The sequence below is a fragment of the Indicator indicator genome, chromosome 6 (genome assembly GCF_027791375.1).
Source record: "Indicator indicator isolate 239-I01 chromosome 6, UM_Iind_1.1, whole genome shotgun sequence".
In the NCBI taxonomy this organism is placed as follows: Eukaryota; Metazoa; Chordata; class Aves; order Piciformes; family Indicatoridae; genus Indicator; species Indicator indicator.
The window spans coordinates 41,101,791-41,117,508 of NC_072015.1; the positions used below are offsets into that span (position 1 = coordinate 41,101,791).

The 15,718-nt window shown below is 57.3% G+C and overlaps 1 protein-coding gene across 1 annotated transcript; it reads right to left on the reverse strand.

Annotated features, from left to right (window-relative positions):
• Positions 1-1,821: 1,821 nt before the first annotated feature.
• Positions 1,822-7,008, reverse strand: ZBTB14 (zinc finger and BTB domain containing 14). Its single transcript, XM_054381625.1, has 2 exons — positions 6,373-7,008; positions 1,822-3,165 (listed from the first exon to the last, which is right to left on the reverse strand). The coding sequence occupies exons 1-2, from the start codon at positions 7,006-7,008 to the stop codon at positions 1,822-1,824; spliced, it is 1,980 nt and encodes a 659-aa protein (XP_054237600.1).
• Between the last annotated feature and the right edge of the window lie 8,710 nt (positions 7,009-15,718).

Sequence of the window (15,718 nt, forward strand, 5' to 3'; positions counted from 1 at the left end):
TCTCCCTACCTGCCTTGCATCCCACCTGCACATTAGCTGGCCAGCTGAAATGTTAAGTTTTGCAGTTCACTTGGATTTAGGGCCTTTCATCTCATCCTTGCCTTTATCTCATGGTCAGTTTAATTCACCAAAACCAATGGGAGAGCAAGGTGGACCCCTCTGATGGCTGAGCAGGATGAAGGAGTGTGATTAACTTGGCCAGCACCTCGTACAAATTGTCTGAGTCACCAGTTTGTACACTTCTGCTCCTTTATGAGTAGAGTTTTCCTTGCAGAAATGGAGTTTTCCTTGCAAAATGCACCCTGCTGGGCAGCTGGATATGAGAGGTCTACCTCCCCACAAGATGTCTCCACCTCCACCATGGGCTCCCCGTGGTGGCATGCAGACCCCAAACTGATGTTCAAGGGTTGTTGTGAAGCTCACAATGCACTGAGGAGAACCAGCAGAATCTGCTGCCCTGTGGAGAGTTGTCCTCACTTAGAGATGACCACATTAGAGGTGTCCCACAAAGAGCCGGCTGCAGGGAGTTGACCACAAAGAGCTGTCCTAGAGCTCTTTTTGCCTGCACTGTGGAATAAAAAGCTTTAATTAATTTCTACCAGGTCACAGTAAGGATCATGTCTCCACCTCCATTCTGCACTTCCTTTGTGGCTCTGTCCATCTCCAGGAGATGGTGGAAGAGTGAACACCAAAGCAAACACGGCAGATTCCTTTTCCCCACCAAAGGGACGGGTGGAGGCCATGAGCCTTGTTCTACTCTACCAGCCAGGACCACTGCCAAGAATGCATCACTGTTTTTTCAGGATGAGGCTTTGAGCAACCTGCTCTAGTGGGAGGTGTCCCTGCCCATGGCAAAGGATTTGGAACTAGATGACCTTAAAGGTCCCTTCCAACCCAACCCACTCTATGACTTTGACTAAATTTGTCCCCTTGATTAAAATCAGAGGATGTCTGAGGGCATGGAATTCAAACCAATTTTGTTTTGATCACTCTTACATTCAGCCATCAGGAAGGAATTCTTCTCCAGCATGGTGGTGAGACACTGCAACAGCTTGCCCAGGCAGGTTGTGGAGGCTCCAACCCCTGGAACTGTGCAAAGCCAGGCTGGATGAGGCCTTGAGCATCCTGATGTAGTGGGAGGTGTCCCTGCCCATGGCAGTGAAATTGGAGCTGGATGATCTTGAAGGTCCCTTCCAACCCAACCCATTCTGTGATTCATTCTATAAGCTGCTTCAGGAGCTCTGCATGGGACAGTGGAAAACCACTTCCCTTCTGTAGACCCAAGCTGAGAATGGACCAAGGCAACTTCTGACCCACACCATTCCATGATCCAATTGTACCGATCTCTAGCACCTACACCAGGTGACAACAGAAGGAATTTCAAAGCTGAAGCATCAGACAAAAAATGGTTTCTAAAACATCTTCACAATTCCAGACACCACCTTTCCAGCTCTGCAGACACCCATTTTGCTGTCTCCATGCCATATTCAGCTAAAACCAACCCATCACACCCAGGGTTGTCAAGCCCCTGTTTGACAGAGAACTCACCCCACATTCCCAAAGGAAAAATCAGGTTTTTGGCAACATTAACACTGCTCAAGACAACAAAAGTAGTTCAGATCCAAAGGAAAACTCATCTCTGAGGGTCCTGAAAACACCCAGACCGAGCAGCACACTGGGTTGCCACCTGACACCCAAAGCTCTGTCTGAAAGGAAAAGTTTCCAGTCTAAGCATATCCCAGCTGGTTTCGTGTCCCACTTTTACTTCTTACACCGCCGCTGCTGAAGTTCCTGCTGCCCTGCTGCTGCAGTTCCTGCTTTTTAACTGCAAGCTATGGTTTCCAGCTGCTGCTCTGCCTCTGCAGCCATCGCTGCTGCCTGCAACTGTTCCGTCTCGCTCTGGATGGAGTTGGCAGTGGTCACCTGCTTCCTCTCACTGTGCATATTGTTCTCATGCCTCTTCAGATCTGAAGCCTTGGCAAAAGCCTTGGTGCAGGAGCTGCAGACGAAAGGCTTCTCCCCTCGATGCCTCCTCTCGTGGTCCTTGAGGTGAGATTTGTGCTTGAAAGCTTTGTCACACATGTGGCAGGCGAAGGGCCGCTCGTTGCTGTGGACCCTCTCATGCTTTTTGAGGTCCGGGGCGCGGATGAAGGACTTGCCGCACACCTCGCAGCTGTAGGGCTTGTAGCCAGTGTGGATCTTCAGGTGCTCCTTCAGATGAGCCTGGGTGGTGAAGCCCTTGGTGCACATCTCACAGACAAAAGGCCTGTCGGCGGTGTGCAGCTTCTCATGCTTCCGCAGCCGCGCCTCGTCCGAGAAGGTCTTGCCACAGGCCTGGCACACAATGTGCTCCCTGTGGCCGTACAGCAGGTACTCGAACTTCATGTCCCCGGCTGCCGTGGTCCAGCCCGGGGTCTGCTCGTCCTTCACTTCGCTTATGCCGTCGTTGAAGGTCAGAGCCTGAGGGGTCTGCGATCCCAAGTCCTTCGACTCCGTCGCTTCCATCGGCTCCACTTCCTGGCCGTAGCAGTTGACTTTGCGAACCTCTTCGCTGCCCAGCTCTTTGAGAATGGCCTCCTGCACCCTCAGGGTGGCAGTTGGGGATTTGCCATCTTCCTGGCTGGGGGGAGTCCCTTCCACCGTCACATCCGAGGGGCTGTCATCGTGATCACCAATCTCTTCCACCTCATCGTCTGGGGCCTCATTGGGCTCGCCCATGGGGCGGTTGATTTTCAGGCAGTATTTGGTCTTGGCCTGGGGGTTCTCCTCGGGACTGGAGACGTCACGTTTCTGGGAGCAGAGTTTGTCCAGGAACCGAATGCCCAGGATCTGGCCCGAGGACATCATCAGGTTGACATCCTCCTTCTTGACGGAGATCTTGGCAGTGTACATGTAGTTGAGAACCTCCTCGAAGATATCCGAGCGCAGGAAGTCTATTTCGATGACCGACGAACTGTCCACCTCCAGTTTCTTGAAGAGCTTCTTGAAGTAGGTGCTGCAGGCAGCCAGGACGCAGCGGTGGGCTCGGAACTTGACATCCTCCACCACGATGGCGATGTCACAGAACTCCCCTTCCAAGCGCTGCTCGTTGAGGGTCTTCAGGAAGACAGTTTTGTGATCGTCGTCATTGTACTTGATGGTTTCAGACATGCTGATGAAAAACTCCTGGCCAAGAAAAAGGAAAACAGCTTAGAGCACAGCTGAAGACATCTAACCCAACAGCTGATGGCATTTCCATGTCTAAATAAGAGCCAAATCATTCTTTTTGGTTAATACCCAGTCCAGAGAATGCCAAAAGGATGGTAAGAGGACTAGAGCAGCTCTGCTGTGAGGCCAGGGTGAGGGACCTGGGGGAGGGTCCTCCTGAAGAGGAGAAGGCTCCAGGGAGACCTTAGAGCTGCCTGCCACGACCTGAAAGGATCCTGCAGGAAGGCTGCAGAAGGACTTTTCCTGAGGGTGTCTGGAGACAGGCCAAGGGGGAATGGTCTGGAGCTGAGGCAGAGCAGGATTGAAGTGGAGCTGAGGAAGAAGTTCTTCAGTGTGAGGGTGGTGCAACTCTGGCACAGGCTGCCCAGGGAGTCTGTGGCTGCCTCCTCCCTGGGGGTGTTCAAGGCCATGTCATGTCTCCTCCTGCTCAGATGGAACCTCCTGGGTTCTAGTTTGTGCCACTTGTCCCTTGGCCTATCCCCGGGCACCACTCAGCAGAGCCTGGCCCCAGCCTCTTGCCCCCCACAGCTCCTTCAGCTCTTGCTGAGCATTGCTCAGATCTCCTCTGGGGCTGCTCTTCTCCAGGCTACACAGCCCCAGGGCTCTCAGCCTTTGCTCCTCACAGAGCTGTTCCAGGCCCCTCAACAGCTTTGCAGCCTCCCCTGGACTCTTTCCAGCAGTTCCCTGTCTGTTGAACTGGGGAGCACAGCACTGGAGACAGGACTCCAGATGTGGCCTCAGTAGGGTAGCAGGGGAGCAGAATCTCCCTCCACCTGCTGGCCACACGCTTCTTCATGCACTCCAGGAGCCCATCATCCTTCTTGGCTGTGAGTGCACATGGCTGGCTCATTGTGAACTTGTTATCCAGCAGCACTCTAAGGTGCTTCTCCTTGGAACTGTTTTCCAGCAGGCCAGTCCCCTACCTGTACTGGTGCTGGGGGTTATTCCTCCCCAGGTTCTGGACCCTCCACTTGCCCATCCTGAACTTCATGAGATCAAGGCCAACCACGACCCCAGCCAGAAGCCATTCTTACAGCTAAAGAAAACCTGTAAGATGCTCTCCATCTGACACAGAACAAACCCAAGGCAAAACATCAGAGCCAAGACTCACCATGAACAACGCAGGAAATGTTCTGAACAAAGCCTTCTTAAACTCTTGACAGCTGCTGAACCCTTCCCAGAGGCCACCTGCGGCCTGAAGATAGGAAGAAAAAAATGTGATAAAACCCCAACAAAACAGGGCTGGTGTGAGAACCCAGAGCATGTTCCACTGCTCACAGTCTCCCATCAGGAGCTGTTTAAACACCCAGCTCCTCTGACTGCTTCCACAGATGACTGCACAGACTAATCTGACAGCAGCCTTGTCACCAACCATGTGTTTCATCTCCTCTGGCTACTTCCCTTCCCTGACTCCGCTTGCTGCTGCTTGCTGTACCACAGCTAAAGGTCTGAAAAACCTCCACAGACATCACCATCATTAACTCAGCAGGACAAGAGAGGTTCTCTTCTGCCCTGCTCAGGCCACATCTAGAGCCTGGGATCCAGTACTGTGCTGCCCAGTCCCAAAGGGACAGGGAACTGCTGGAGAGAGTCCAGGGGAGGCTGCAGAGCTGCTGAGGGGCCTGGAGCAGCTGTGTGAGGAGCAAAGGCTGAGAGCCCTGGGGCTGTGCAGCCTGCAGAAGAGCAGCCCCAGAGGGCATCTGAGCAATGCTCAGCAAGAGCTGAAGGAGCTGTGGGGGGCAAGAGGCTGGGGCCAGGCTCTGTTGAGTGGTGCCCAGGGACAGGCCAAGGGGCACAGAGTGGAAGGCAGGAGGTGGCAGCTGAGCAGGAGGAGAAAGTTGTTTGGTGTGAGGGTGCTGGAGGCCTGGAGCAGGCTGCCCAGAGAGGTTGTGAGTCTCCTTGTGTGGAGAGGTCCAACCCCCCTGGGCACTGTGCTGCTGGGCAAGCTGCTGTGGGTGCCCTGCTGGAGCAAGGGGTTGGGCTGGGTGATCCCCAAAGGTTCCTTCCAACTTCCACCCATGCTGGGACTCTGGGAACCCACTAACTAACCCATCAAAAAAGGTGATCAGTCTTCTGCTGAATCCATGAGCAAGCCCAGCTGTGGATCTGGTGGGCAGACATCCCAAAGGAAATGGGTGGATGGATGCATGTCCAGGACCAGGGGAGGAGTCTCCAAAATCCAGAGATACTGACCAGCAGATAATGCAATTTTGCTGTGATTCTGATAAGCTTTATTAGGCAAGAAGTAATTAAAGATGAACCAATTGTGTGAACAGTGTGTTTGTGAGCACAGCATGGAGTATAACTGGGGTGAGAAACTGAAGGTGCTGCAGTGGGAGTGGAGCATGCTGGGCACTTGACCATTCCAGTCCTGACTGAGGCTCCCATTGCCACCATGTAATTCTGCAGGGTAATTGTAATTATTCAGACTGGTGCAGGTTTGGGGGACCTCTGGAGACCACCCAGTGCAACATCCCACCTCCAGCATGGCACCCACAGCAGCTTGCCCAGGGTCACAACAGCCAGCTGGGGTTGGAAGCTCTGCAGAGGAGACTCTACAACCTCTCTGAGCAGCCTGCTCCAGGCCTCCAGCACCCTCACACCAAACAACTTTCTCCTCCTGCTCAGCTGCCACCTCCTAGGTTCTAGTTTGTGCCACTTGTCCTTTGGCCTATCCCTGGGCACGACTCAGCAGAGCCTGGTCCCAGCCTCTTGCCCCCTACAGCTCCTTCCGCTCTTGCTGAGCATTGCTCAGATGCCCTCTGGGGCTGCTCTTCTGCAGGCTGCACAGCCCCAGGGCTCTCAGCCTTTGCTCCTCACACAGCTGCTCCAGGCCCCTCAGCAGCTTCCCAGCCTCCGCTGGACTCTCTCCAGCACTTCCCTCTCTGTTGAACTGCGGAGTACAGCACTGGACCCAGCACTGCAGATGTGGCCTGAGCAGGACAGAACAGAGGAAGAGGAGAACATCCCTTGCCCTGCTGGCCACTCTCTTCTTCATGCTCCCCAGGACACCTTTGGCCTTCTTGGCCACCAGGGCACTTTGCTGGCTCCTGGGGACTTTGTTGTCCCCCAGCACTCCCAGCTCCTTCTCCTTGGAGCTACTTCTCAGCACGTTCCTCCCTCACTGCTGCAGGAGGTTATTCCTCCTCGGGGCGAGGGCCCTACACCTGCCCTGGCTGAACTCCCTAAGGTTCTCCCCCGCAACTCTGCAGCCCGTCCCGAGGTGACAGTGTCAGTGCGGCAGTGTGACTCTGCCCGGCACTGTCCCTGCCCCGCTCGCTGTTGGCTCGGCAGCGGCTCGGGCAGTGCCAGCCGTGCCCGTGCCCATCCCCGCCTGCAGCCGCCAGCAGCCGGGCGCACTCCCGCCTCCACGCACCCGCTTGGGGTTGGCGAGGACGCGGCGGAGGCACCCGCCCTGACAGGAACCCGCAGCGGGAAGACGCCGCTCGCGCTCCCGCTGCCTTCACCGGGGGCGCCCAAGAGCAGCCGCGGCCTCCCGCCGCCGCCGGTCGGGGCTGCGCGGCAACGCGGCCGCTCTCCCTCCCATCCTCCTTCGCTCCTTCCTCTTCCCTTCCGCGTTTCTTCTCCGGTGGCGGCGGCGGAGGCACCACGTTCCCTCCGCGGCCACCTGCCCCTTTGTTGTGTCCCCAGCGCGTGTATTCCGCCGCTTTTCCTCCACCTTCTCCTTCTCCTCTTCCTCCTCACGCCGTGCGCGGGCGCGATGGCTCCGTGCCGCCGCTCCGCTACTGCTGCTACTGGCGGAGACGACGGCGGCGGCGGGCGCGCCCGCGGCGCCTCCATCTCACCCGGCGCGGCGGCGACGAGCGAGGAGGAGAAGAGGAGGAGGAGGGAGGGAGGAAGGGAGAAAAGAGGAAGGAAGGAAGGACGGGGGCGCACGGGGGCGCGCGTGAGCGCGCAATGGCGGCCCCGCCGTTAACGGAGAACACGGGAAATGGGGGATACGGCGGAGGAAAGGAATGGAAAAGGAGTGAGGGTTCGCGCTTACCTGCCCCCTGCGCGCTCTCGCGCGCGGAGCCGTGCTTCAGCGGGAACGCGGAAGGGGGGGAAGAACTGTGCTCGCCGGTTACTGGGGAAGGGGGTGAAGGGATTGGGGGGAGAAGGAAAAAGGAGGGAAAAAGGGAAGCGGCTGGAAGAGGAGGGAAGGGAGGGGGGAAAAGGGAGTAAGGGGAAGGGGGGGGGAATGTGTGCTGTGCGCGCGTCCCGCCGGCCGTTCCCCGCCGCCTCCTGCACGAGCATCCGGGTGTGCGCGCGCGCGCGCCGCGGACGGCGCGGAGCGGGAGGAGAAGGGAAGAGCTGGGGTGGGGGTGGGGGGGGAAGGGTGCTACGTGCATGCGCGGTACGAGCAGGGCCGCGCCTCTACCAGGGAGCGTGGAGGAGGCAGCGGCGCGGGGAAGGAAAAGGAGCGGGGGCACACCGACAGCCCCGGCTCCGTCACACAGCTTCGGCTTCATCGCTCTGCCTTTTAACGGCGATAGGGACCGAGACGCACTTGAGGAGAACCGGGGAAGCAAAGCGAGCGGGAGCGGTGCCGTAGACCGGCGCCTCGGTCCGCTCTGAAATACGGCAGGCTGCGGATACCCGCCGCGCCTGCGCCCGCGTGTGCGAGCCCGGCGGCAGCGGCGGCAGCAGCGAGCTCGGCCCCGAGGCTGGGCGGGAACTGAGGCGCGGGGCTCGTGCTCGCTGCGCCACCCGCCTCGAGCGGCTCGCGGCCGGCGCTGGGGGCGGCGCTTGGAGCTCAGCGGCTCTCAAGGCTGCGGCCGTGGGTAGCCTCTCCGTCTCGCTGTGCCTGCCTGCCCTGCACAGAATAACAGAATCAATTGTTGAGGCTGGAAAATACCTCTTGAAATCAAGTCCAGCCTATGACCTAACACCACCATATCAGCTACACCACGCCATCAGTTCTGAACCACTTGCAGTGAGGAATTTGGTTTCCAACAGCTCGACGTTTTGCTACCAAAGCATCCCACTCTGTGTCAGGCTTTGTGGCTGAGGCCAAAGACAAATCTGCAACTTGTTTTCAAGCAAAGCAGCTAAGCTCCCTAAAAAAAGGAAAGAGGAAAAAAGAAAAGAAAGGGGGGAAAAAAGAAAGAGTGAGACAATCATAAAATCCAAAACCAAACAAAACCCCTCCTCTAAGCCATTTTCCAGGAAGCCTCATCCATGAACCCATCACTGGCTGATATTCCCTTCCCCTGTGGCTCCTGGTTGTCCAAGAATTGTGGAACATAAAGCAAGGCACCAGTCTGGGGGTACCTGCTGCCCTGCAGCCACCAAAACCAGAGCACCAAGTCCCTACCCATCCCAGAGCAGACCCCAGACACAACAGGGACACCACAGAGGCACCAAAACCTCACTGAGAACACTCCCAGCTCCTTCAGAACCCTCCAGAGATCCCCTGGGAGCCCCCAAGGCAAAATCCAGAGGCCCCAGGACCCCCTTAGATACTCACAAACCCCCTGTTGATGCCCATAGACTCACTTTAGACATCCACAGACCCCCTAAGAGGGCCCCAGATCCCCTCTACATGCTCACAGACCTCCTTTAGATGTCCCCATACCCACTTTAGATGCCTTCACATCACTTTAGATTCCTCCTAGAATCCCAAAGGTGTCCCCAGAAAACCTTCTGATATACCCAGACCCCTTTTAAATGCACACAGACCCTTTAGGATGCCCCCAAACTTTAGATGTCTGCATACCCCCTTAAGGCCCCAGAACCCTTCTAGGTGCTCATAGACCTCCTTTAGACATTCCCAGGCTCACTTTAGATGCCCCCAGACCCTCAAAACCCCTCTAGATCACAGAATCACAGAATTAACCAGGTTGGAAAAGACCTTCAAGATCATCAAGTCCAACCTATCACCCAACACCATCTAATCAGCTAACCCATGGCACTAATTTCTTCATCCAGTCTGTTTTTAAAGGCTTCCAGGGAGTCCACCACCTCCCTGGGCAGCACATTCCAAGGGCCAATCTCTCTTTCTGGGAAGAATTTTTTCCTGACATCCAACCTGAATCTCCCCTGGCACAGCTTGAGACTGTGTCCTCTCCTCCTGTCACTGGGTGCCTGGGAGAAGAGCCCAACCCCCACCTGGCTCCAACCTCCCTTCAGGTAGTTGTAGACAGCAATGAGGTCTCCCCTGAGCCTCCTCTTCTCAGGCTAAACAACCCCAGCTCCCTCAGCCTCTCCTCACAGGGCTGTGCTCCAGACCCCTCCCCAGCCTTGTTGCCCTTCTCTGGACACATTCCAGCATCTCAACATCTTTCTTGAATTGAGGAGCCCAGAACTGGACACAGCACTCAAGGTGTGGCCTAACCAGTGCTGAGTGCAGGGCAGAAGCATTTCCCTGCTCCTGCTGGCCACACTATTCCTGATGCAGGCCAGGATGCCATTGGCCTTCTTGGCCACCTGGGCACACTGCTGGCTCATGTTCAGCTGCTATCAACCAGTACCCCCAGGTCCCTCTCTGCCTGGCTGCTCTCCAGCCACTCTGTCCCCAGCCTGTAGCACTGCATGAGGTTGTTGTGGCCAAAGTGTAGAACCTGGCACTCAGACTTGTTGAATCTCATGCCCTTGGACTCTGCCCATCTGTCCAGCCTGGCAAGGTCCCTCTGCAGAGGGACCCTCCTACCCTCTAAGAGGTCCATACCTGCTCCCAGCTTGGTGCCATCTGCAAACTTCCTAATGGTTGACTCAATCCCCTCATCCAGAACATCAAAGCAGAGCGAGCAACCTAGAGCCAGCAGGCCAAAAGAAGAGAACAAAAAGCTCTGCTGCAAGATAGAAAGTTTTCAGTACACTAATGGAATGATTTTAACCTCTCTACTGTTATCCTTTTGTATCCAGTCCCTTATTATTTATCTTCTACTCAAATGTCTCTGAGATTTTCCTAATTCCAACTGGTATCGAAGCTAGGGTCTAGCTCAAACTACTACACAGATGAACAAAGAAGGATGTGAAATGAAAACCGACAACCTTCCTCCAGTCTGTGCCTGATTTGTCTCAGGAAATGAGGGGAGAAGATGGCAGTTGTCAGGGCAGCTGAGTGCTAGGGCTGCTGGCCTGAGACCTGCCCTCTGGTTATGGAAGAAAACTCTCTGAGACTTTGCTTGGAAGCTCTCGGTGAGCAGGCAGCCTTTATTCCACTTAGACACACAAACCCAAGCCTAAACCCACAGCTTTTTACATCAGCTTTGATCCACCTGGAAAGGTCAAATCAGAACTTTTCCATGGCTTCATGCATCACCTCCCCCATTTTCCTGAGGCTTTGGGCTTCCAAATACAAGGTCTCCACACCCACATTTACTGTTCCTGCTCATTACACTACAACACCCAATCATCAGCCAAGCTGCAACACAAACCCTAATGGCAAACAAACTTCAGCCAAGTCCCATTTGGCAGACAGGAGCTAAGTTTTTGTGCTGGTTTAAGCCCAGCCCAGGGCTTAAGAGTTTGGCTCTGGTAAAAGTGAAAAAGAAACGATTCCTTCACAAAGGATTTCTCACCCTCTCTGCCTCTTGCCTGACCTGCTCTTGGGCTAAAACCTTCTGCTCCCAGTCCCCATCCCTTCTCCTGATAACCCTCCCCCCCGCCATTGTTTCCCCTGCCGTTCCCCCTAGGCCCATGGTGCCCCTCATTTCCAGGCCCCAAAAAATGCTGGGGTGCTCTCATTAAATCAAGGTCATTCTCTTCCTCTTCACAGACCTTGAAACACCTCTGCCCTGTGCCACCAGCTCAGCAACAGCTTTGCAAAGCTTCCCTTTTCTCCTTCTCCAAAGCCAAAGCAAGAGGATCACTGGGTGCCAGGCTTATCACACATTCTTTATGCCATCCTCGATGGCTTCGTCTAGAACATCTCAGCATCTACAGCTGCATCCCATGGCTGCTCTTCTCTTCAAACCAGCACTCATTGTAAGCTAGCACCAGAACTGAAGGGACCATCCACAGGCCACTTTCCCCCTTCTTCTGTTTTCTATGAAGGCCACCATTGATCACAAAACTTAGCGAGGGGTGAAGCTCTTTCACAAGCTGTGGCAGCCAGAGGTGACACAGCCAGAAGGCCTGAAGGACACCAGGGAGATGGAAGGCTGGCTGGAGCTGGAAGGCCATAATGGTCCCAGCAAGCAGTGAGAAGGAACAGAAGGAGGGGCAGAATTGGAAGGGCCAGACAAGGAACCAAAGGCCTTGTCCAGGGAGGAGTGGGAAGATGTTCCTCAAGGGGAACACAGCATTGGAGTGCTCCCAGGAACAGAGGAGGCAGAAGAGGTGGCAGGTGGTGACCTGCAGAGCAGGTCTGCCACCCCTGTCAGTGCCACAAGAGGCTGAGCCAGCAGCTCTGCAAGAGCCTCTCTCCTGTGACACCAGAGGCGATGAAGGCTCCTGATGGTTTTGTTATGGCTGAGCAGACACCAGCCCTGCACAACCCCACAGCCTGCTCCTCGATCTCACTGCTCCCACATCTTGGCAGAGGTCCTGGACAAGGACCAGCAGCAGCAGCAGCAGCAGCAGCTGAGGCCTGTGCTCAGCAGGGAGCAATTCCAAAGCTCAGGCCAGGGTGGCTGTTAGCTGGGGGCCAGGGGTGGGGTCTATGCTCTCCACCCTCTTCCATCTCCAGATCATCATCCTCCTCCTCTTCTGGTGCTGGACCTTGCCCTGTGCTGGGCACTGCGTCTGGCCAACTGGCTATGGGTAAGTGACCACTGCACCCCCACCACGGTGCCCTGCACAGCAGGATGGGGTGATGGGGGGTGGTGGGATGGGGTGGGGTGGGGTAGAGTTGCTGGGAGGCAAGGGGAACATGGCCAGGAGTGTCTCAGTGTAAGGTGGGAGCCAGGCTGCCTTGACAAATCCTCCCTCTCTCCTTTCAGACCTGGCTGTGGCAGTTCAAGGACAAGCTGTGGCAGCCAGGCCAGAAGAGGGGCAAAGAGCCCCTAAAGGACACCCCCGAGAAGCAGGATGAGCAGGAGACGAACATCCCTGATGCTGGCAGTAAGTAATGCAGGGATGGTGAGGGCAGAGGGAGAACTGCAGAGGGCCCCTGGCACAGAAGGAAGAAGAGGGAGGAGGTGTTCCCCAAGGTGATGTTAACCCTGTCACTGTCTTTCTCTCAGGGCTTTCCCAGGCCACCGATGCAGGTCCCCAGGAGGTGCTGGCCTTGCCCAGCAGCACACACACGACAAAGGCAGGAGGTGTGGCAGCAGCTGGTGACCTGCTGAAGGGCTCTCCCCGTCAAGCACCTCTGGAAGTCAGTACGCCTGCAGCTGTGGTGGAAGATGGTGCCCAAGAGGAACATGGCACTGCTGTGCCCCCAGGCAATGAGGAGGCAGAAAAGGAAGCAAATGCTCCTAAGCTGGCAGCCCCGAGGGAAAAGCCTCCCTCTGCTGTGCCACTGCAGAAGGAGAAGGCCACAGCTTCTCCAGTCCCCCTGAGACAGAGACCTACCCCACAAGTCCCCATGGCTGCCACTGGCACAGCCCAGCCCCTCCCTGTAGAGCTTGTGGAGGAGGCGCTGCCTGAAGAGCTCAGGCGTGATGGGCAGAGCCCAGCTGCCACCAGCCAGGCCCCAGCTCCTCGCAGACGCAGGTCAGGCTTCCTCAGGAGGATGTGCAAGGGGCTGAGCAGGGCACAGAAGAGCTTACTCTGTGCCTGCTGCATGGCAGTGCCACATAAGGACTAGCACCGTGCCCTGCTGCCAGGGCCAGACTGGACCAGGCCCCTGAGATGACATCTGGCCCTGAGATGGGACCTGGTCCTGGGATATGACACCTGGCCCTGGGATATGACATCAAGATGGCAGTAGGCTCTGAGCCTTGCCCAGTGCCCAGAGGGAGCATCAGGGAAGACAGTGCCCAAGGGACTGAGGAGCAGCCAGGGCGCTGCTCAAGGGCAGGCAGGGACAGAGATCGTCCTTGGAAGCAGCAGCAGAGAGCCCTGAGCGTCCCTGCTCAGCCCTGCTCACACGGAGCCTGCTCCACTGCCAAGAGTACTAGAGGTAGGTAAGCCACTGCTGGGCACTGTGCCCTGCTGCCCCCTGGGCTGGCAGGGTGAGCTCAGGGTGGGAAGAGGGGGCACAGCCACAGGCATCTGCTGCACTGGGAGGTGCAGGAGGGGCCCTGGCAGCAAGTCAGCACCAGAGCTGTGCCCGGCAGGCTGCCTGGACAGAGGCCAGAGGTGCTCCCGGGAGTGCCCGCAGGCTGCAGGGGCCCAGCCCTCTGCCCCAGAGGGAGGCAGGAGAGCCCCCAGCACAGGAGCTCTTCCAGCTGTGCTGTGGGGGTGCAGGGGCAAGGACCAGAGCCAGGTACAGATCTCTGTGGCTTCTCTTGCAGGCCCTAGGAGCTCCTGAGCAGGAGCAGAGTGAAGATGAGATGGAGGAGCAGGAGCGGAAGAGGCACAGGTGGAGGCTCAGAGAGGTGAGTGCCAGAGCCAAGCACTGCAGGGCCTGGCCGGGGACACTGCCTGGAGTGGGATGGCAGAGCCCATGACCAGACTCCATCTTAGGCTGAGCACCAGAGTAGCTCCTCCAGCTCTGGGGCCTGTGGGGGTGCCAGGGACACAGCCCACAGGCATGGAACCTGACATATCTCTGTGGCTTCTCTTGCAGAGCCTGCCACCTGCTAGGCCCTTGCAGCTGATGGGCACCCAGGAGCTGGACTCCTCCTCCTGGACAGATGTGCACCCTCGCCGTGCTGGGCACAGACAGGTGAGTGCCAGTGCCAAGGAGAGGGCACTTGGGACACCGTGGGACAGGGCAGAGGGTGACTCTCCATCGTCTACCTGCCGTCAGCTGCTTCATCATCCCCATCCCCATCCTCCCTGCCCCACTCCTGTCCCAGAAGCAGCTATCATGTCCTGCAGGCAGGAACTTGCTGGAGGGACCCAGGGGACCTTTACAAAATCTTCCTTTCCCTACAGGAGGCAGAAGTGGCCCTGACTGAGGGAGGGAAAGACCTCCCAGGAAGTGCTACAGGTTCTGAGGGGGCAGCCCTGGAGGAAGAGTCTCTCAGAGCTTCTGATCCCCCAGTGAAGGGGGTGGAGGGACCACATCTCCAGACCTTGTCCCCCAGTTCAATGTGGAGCAGACATCTGCCCCAGAGATGGAAATGGAAGCAAACAGCTGTCCCATTCATGGAGATAGAGCATCTGCCCCAGAGATGGATGTGGCAGAGACAACTGCCCCAGAGATTGACAGAGAACAGACAACTGCCCCACACATGGACATGAAGCAGCCAACTGCCCCAGAGTTTGAAGTGGAGGACACATCTGCATGGCTTTGCCTCTGGAGCAGGCAGACACCCGGGGTGGTCACACAGAGGCTGAGCTGTCCGGCTGAGGAAGAAAGAACTTGGCCACAAAAACGTGAAGAATGTGAAATAACAACAATAAACAACACCACCACAATTGTTTGGGTTTGTGTCTGTGCCTGTTGTGCAGGAGGGCAGAAGGAGATGACCACAGGAGGAGGGCTGAGTGCTGGGGGTGTAGCTGTGCCATCACAGCTGGCCCCGAGACAGCAGCTGGCTCTGAGCCTTGCCCATTCCCAGAGGAGGAGCATCAGGCAAGACAGCACCCAAGGCACTAAGGAGCAGCCATGGAGGCCTCATGCTGGGAACCCCCTAGGGAAGTTCATCTGAAATGCTCAGACCTTGATGGTTTCCTCTCTCCCTGGGGCTGGGACTCTTCAGCCACCCTGCTCAGGGCTATGGCTGAGACCCACTCGGAGCCTGCCCTCAGTGGGCACAGGCTGGCCCCTGGGCACCACTGGGAGCAGCCCCCAGGGAGGGAGTTGGTGTCTGGGCATGCGTGGGTGGGCTGCAGGAATGTGGCAGCAGGAACTTCAGCAGGGTCAGGCAGAGCTCAGGTGCCTGGGGAGGAAGAGGCCCCGCAGCAGCAGGGCTGGGGGAGAGCACTGCAGGGCTGGGCCAGGGGCTGAGGTGCCATGCCGGGAGGTTGGCATTAGATGGGTACAAGCTGCTGAGGGAAGGCAGGCAGGGAGAAGGGCAGGGAGCGTGGCCCTCTGCATCCCACAGCAGCTGCAGTCCAGGAACAGAGGAGGAGCTGACAGAGCGCTCCTGGGGGAGGGTTCAAGGGCAGGCAGGGACAGCAGCGAGACCGGGAGGCTGCCCCCGGCCGCAGCCTGGAGAGCCGCTGGGCTCCAAGCGCCGCTTCCCGCCTCCAGCGCCGGCCGCGAGCCGCCTGAGGGGAGAGGCGCTGCGAGCGCGAGCCCGGCGCCTCAGTTCCCGCCCGGCCTCGGGGCCCAACTCGAGGCCGCCGCCGCTGCCGCCGTAGGCGCTGCCAGCCGCGGGCTCGCACGCGCGGCGGTTCCAGCCCTTGGGGAGTGGCAATGAGCCCCTGCAGGGCGCCACCAAGGAGCAGGACGTGCAGGAGATGAACATCCCTGAACGATGCATCAGCTCCGGAGGGAGAGCTCGAGGGCAGGTGGCTATGGCTTGAATTAGATCCCTTTCGGCCCTCCTTGTACCTTTGGGGAAGT

Excerpts from the sequence above, each read along its gene's own strand:
- ZBTB14 (XM_054381625.1), bottom strand. The coding sequence starts at position 7,008 with ATGGAGGCGCCGCGGGCGCGCCCGCCGCCGCCGTCGTCTCCGCCAGTA. Across the intron at positions 3,166-6,372 it reads GGAGTTCAGCCAGGGCAGGT|GAGTTTTTCATCAGCATGTC; the intron begins GTAGGGCCCTCG and ends TTTCTTGGCCAG.